Source organism: Phaseolus vulgaris, chromosome 4 (assembly GCF_051622355.1).
Source record: "Phaseolus vulgaris cultivar YP4 chromosome 4, ASM5162235v1, whole genome shotgun sequence".
NCBI classification, from domain to species: Eukaryota; Viridiplantae; Streptophyta; class Magnoliopsida; order Fabales; family Fabaceae; genus Phaseolus; species Phaseolus vulgaris.
In genome coordinates, this window is record NC_143501.1 from 4,730,423 (window position 1) to 4,735,035 (window position 4,613).

A 4,613-nucleotide genomic window follows, 5' to 3' on the forward strand; every position below is an offset into this window, starting at 1 on the left:
TATCCAACATTTAGATCAAATCACTTTCATGTCAAACTCTTGCACTCTGAACTTGTTTATAATATTGTCATATTGTAGAAACTTGAACTCAACTTTGCCGACAAACTTCAAGTAATCACATATATCTATGCATAGTGTTCTTGTTATATTTATACATAGCCTCCATTAACAAACATTTTTTTAAGAAAAATTTAGCATAGCCTCCACTTATCATAATAAGTCATCAAAGTACAACCCTAATAAACCCAACAAAGGACAAAACCTAATTATTCCACAAAATAATCTAATTTAGAATAATCTTATATTGTTATTCCAATATGTTAAAGATTGTGTGTATGCTAAGTTTATTCATTTTTATAACAATTACTTAAAAAGTATATATTAATTATGATACTTCATGATTGAGATTGATGTAAAAAAAAATTCACTAACTGTACACATACATGAAACTATAACCTTTATGTCTTAAAAATATGGATCTTGTCTTGTGTCCCAAGAGCATTCCTTAATATATTTTTTTTCATAATAAGATTCTTCACATTAATTAAGAAAAATAATGAATATAAAATTCATTAGAGCAATTTTACTAAATAACTCATTATTTTTATGGCTGAAAAGAAAAAAAAAATAAAACATTTTGGGTAAATTAGAAAACAGTTAATATATTTTATTGAAAACTAAAATACATAAATTAATTTATTTTTTTCAAAACACTAAAATTGCAGTTATTTTGAGATAAAGATAGTATATATGTAAGGAAATTTTTCTTTTGATAATTATGAAAAGGCACATAAAAAAATTATAAAAAAAATAGTTTCTCACATCTTAATAATTTTTTTCTCTCTTTTTAACTCAGAGCTTAGCCTTTGCTTAGGAAAATATCAAGAACAAACCAAAAACTCTAGCAGCACTAATGACAATAACCTTATTTCACTATCTAGATTAAATATCACACCATGTCTTCAATATTAATTAACCAAGTTCTTACACATAAAAAAAAAAAAAAGACTAAAATAAGCTTAACAAATACTAGATTTTGGCCATGTATAAACGTGGCATGCATATATTAAAATATAGCACTATGGCCATAATACAGAGTCCTTAATTTTGATTATTACAAAAACTTAAAATTACAAGTGCACCATTCCTGCCATATAGTATAATATTGGAAGGACACAACTCAAACTGCACTCTATGGCACCTAATTAAGAAGAAGAAACTAACACACTCTTATATATCTCCTTGAATATAGAGGAAAATTAGATCATTACCTGCTTATTAATTATGATTACTAGTTAATTAGGCTCCTAATTATAGCAGCTTCAGGACTATCAGCATCAATTGTGGCCAACAACTGAGACAGTCTTTCACTCAAGTCATCCACTTCTCTGTGTAAGCTTCTGATGTAGTTACAGGTCTCTTGTAGGACCTTAGATGCTGATACCTGCAAACCATAAGTCAGTGTCTCAATTACCTATAGTCCCTTTCTTTTCTCTCTATTTATACAAACACATAAAGGACTCTGATACCATTCACTCATTCATATATATTTCACAACAAACCACTTCACACATTATAACTATCATTATCTTATATTATTAACATATATACAACAATCATCTGACACATAAGAACTAAGAATCTTGCTTGTGATTGCAAAATGTATCAACTGATGAGTGAGAAGGAAGAAGCAGATCACTGAGCCAAATGTTGATTACTGGTATACGCTTAAGCCAGATAATTTTATCTGATAAAATTGTTTTATGATTAAATTTTAAATATATATGCATATATTGTAAAATATATGTGATTTTTTTTCTTTTTATCTGTTCAGTGAATGATATGTATCTTTATGTACGATGCAATCCTACTGAGAGGCCATACAGGAACTTTGGTTTCACGAATTGGTCCAAATTAACCACATGATTGTTACACTGCACAGAGCTTTTTTCTTTTTGAAGTCTCTTTCTTTCTTGGGTTCTGTGTTACTGTTATTAATCTTTAACAATTATATATTTTCAAAACTATACATATATATATATTTGTACCATCGAGTCAATGTGAACCCTTTGACGATTCTAGGGATCTGCATAAGATTTGGAGCTGTTGGTAACTTTTCCCTTAATATATGGTCAATTTCTGACTATATTCTTTGACCACTTAAAATTATCATTATTCATACAAATATATATATATATATATATATATATGCCATTGATAGTCCAGAAGATGTCAAATAGCAACAAACAAAAAATGGCAAAATACCATTCCATTGCATCGATTTTCTCTTATTGTGGCTTCATCTTCTATGTGTAATTATATATGCAAATACATAGCTGCTTCAGCCCACGTGAAACTATGTATAATATAGTTATATTATTCATTTATTTAGCACTTTTTACGACATCTTTTCATCTTCTTTACCTCTCTCTTCATTGTAAAAACAATACTTTATACGTACAAAATATCCATTGTTAAAACTATTTACCTATATATGGCCTAAACAATGTTAAGGAAAGTGAAAGCTCTTAAAATGATAATATTATTAATATCTTGACAAATAGTATCATATAGTTAGTAGTTTTTTTTTTATATATATTTTCAGTGCAATATTTACTTATATTTAAACAACATAAACGTAATCATCATCATCATGATGTGTAATATTATTATAACAGATATGTTATAGAAGTGGACACATGTTTTAATTTTGATAGACACCTAGAGAGATAAAGAGAAAAGGGTTCTGAAATACCTTATCAGAGCGTCTATCACGAATCTCAGGAACAAGTTGACGCAACTTGGAAACAAGGTCGATGATTTGGTCATCTGAGATCCTTGTTGATGCAGATTGTTGCCTTGACCTTCTGCTAGACATGTTTTCTCTCTCTATATATATTTATATGTGTATGTATAGCTAGATAGAGCTGAATTGGTGAAATATAATTGTCTAGTAGTTAATTATGAGCACTTGCTGCTATGTAGGTTTGAGTTGAGTTTATTAGTATGCAAAGTAGCTAGAAGTGAAGAAAGAAAGTAAAGAAGATGATGAAGAAAGGTGGGAGAGGGAATAGAAGATTGAAAATGGTTTTGGTTTGGTATGAAGGGTAAGAAATAAGAGACAAGGTATATAATATGGAGAGGGGGAGAAAGGCTATGATATAGTAGTGTTGGGATAGAAGGGTAGGGATGCAGAAATGGAGAAAGTGATAAGAGGGATATAAAGAGAAGGAAAATCAAAGGACCACAGAGAAAGGAAGAGTGAAAGATGGAGAAAGAAATAAAGGGGGGGAGAGAGAGTACAATAACATAGATAGACAGTGATGTTGGATGAGAAGAAAACAATTGCATTGGGAAGGCAGTGTCCAAAACTTGGTGTTTAATTAAAATGAAGAGTAAGAGAGAAAAGAGAGAGAGAGATTAGGTTTCTTCTTCTGTTTGTGTTCCCATATTGGGGTTGGGGTTCAAGTGGGTTAAGAAGAGTGTGTTTGTTTTTAAGCTAACAAAGTGGGCCATTATGTACATGTCTCTATAAGCAGGACCATGTGATCATAGGAAACTCATCCTCTTCAATTCAAGGGATACCCTTTAAAATTGCCCTTGCTAATCACACACTTCCAAGTAATTGTACCCCTAAACCTCTACCATCTTCAACACTCATCGCTCCAATGTTTCAGGCTTCTCAGTCAAACCCAAACCAGTACTGTAAGCTAGTAGCCACCTAGCTCCAACAACAATGCTTCACTTTCCCACATGGCATCCAACAATTGGTCAACACCCCCATGTTCATTCAAACAAAAACAAACTGCATTAATTTTCTCACTTCCATCTCAACCAAATTCATGGATGATGCTTCATTATTATTCTTCCATCTCATCTTAATGTCCCTAATTACCACACCACACTCATAATTATAATAGCTTTCATCTTAAACATAACTATGTAACTACTAGACGGTTAACACCTCAAATAACCTCAATCATGCAGCAAGTTTAACTAAAATGATTTCTGCAGATTTCTAGAATGCATAAAGGGAAGTAAAATAGGTGGAAATAATCGATGGAAGACATTCATAACTTGTTATCCAAGTATAAGAATGAAAAAATGGCATTGAATTGTGTGAAAAGTGAGTCTAGAATCGAAGAGGATAAATGTTGATGCTGTAGGTTGTGTTAATGAGTGGTGTTGGATGAATTAATTATCCCTCTTAGGACACAACAGAACTACGTGAGGGGAAGGTAGCTAGGGCCAATAGATTGAGAGTGAGGGCATGAAAGTGATCACATGTCATTTCCATGGGTCACTGGACATGCCACGTGGCATGTGTCTTGAGAGCCAGTACCTATATAATGAAGGAAAAGAGGTTTCCCAAATCAAGCAGAGATTGGGAATTTCACACTTTTATCAAGCACCACCACGTGCAGCTATACAAATTGGAGACCCCTCCTTGGACACTTGAGGGGACCTCTTCCTTTGTTAATCCTCCTGTCTCTGTTGTGTACCAATACCAAAACAACCTCTCTTCATACTCCAAAACTTACAACAACATTACCATTTCAACCCACTAAATCTTCTAACTAGCTTTTTTTTCCAAATACATTGTTTTTTTCGAT

General features: G+C 31.9%; 1 protein-coding gene across 1 annotated transcript; it reads right to left on the reverse strand.

Moving 5' to 3' along the window:
• Positions 1-1,034: 1,034 nt before the first annotated feature.
• On the reverse strand, positions 1,035-3,361 carry LOC137836888 (transcription factor PRE5). Its single transcript, XM_068645665.1, has 2 exons — positions 2,756-3,361; positions 1,035-1,444 (listed from the first exon to the last, which is right to left on the reverse strand). The coding sequence occupies exons 1-2, from the start codon at positions 2,876-2,878 to the stop codon at positions 1,292-1,294; spliced, it is 276 nt and encodes a 91-aa protein (XP_068501766.1). The 5' UTR covers positions 2,879-3,361; the 3' UTR covers positions 1,035-1,291.
• Positions 3,362-4,613: the final 1,252 nt, after the last annotated feature.

Coding starts and splice junctions, on each gene's coding strand:
- LOC137836888 (XM_068645665.1), bottom strand. CDS start 2,878: ATGTCTAGCAGAAGGTCAAGGCAACAATCTGCATCAACAAGGATCTCA. Junction 1,445..2,755: donor GTGATAGACGCTCTGATAAG/GTATTTCAGAAC, acceptor TATGGTTTGCAG/GTATCAGCATCTAAGGTCCT.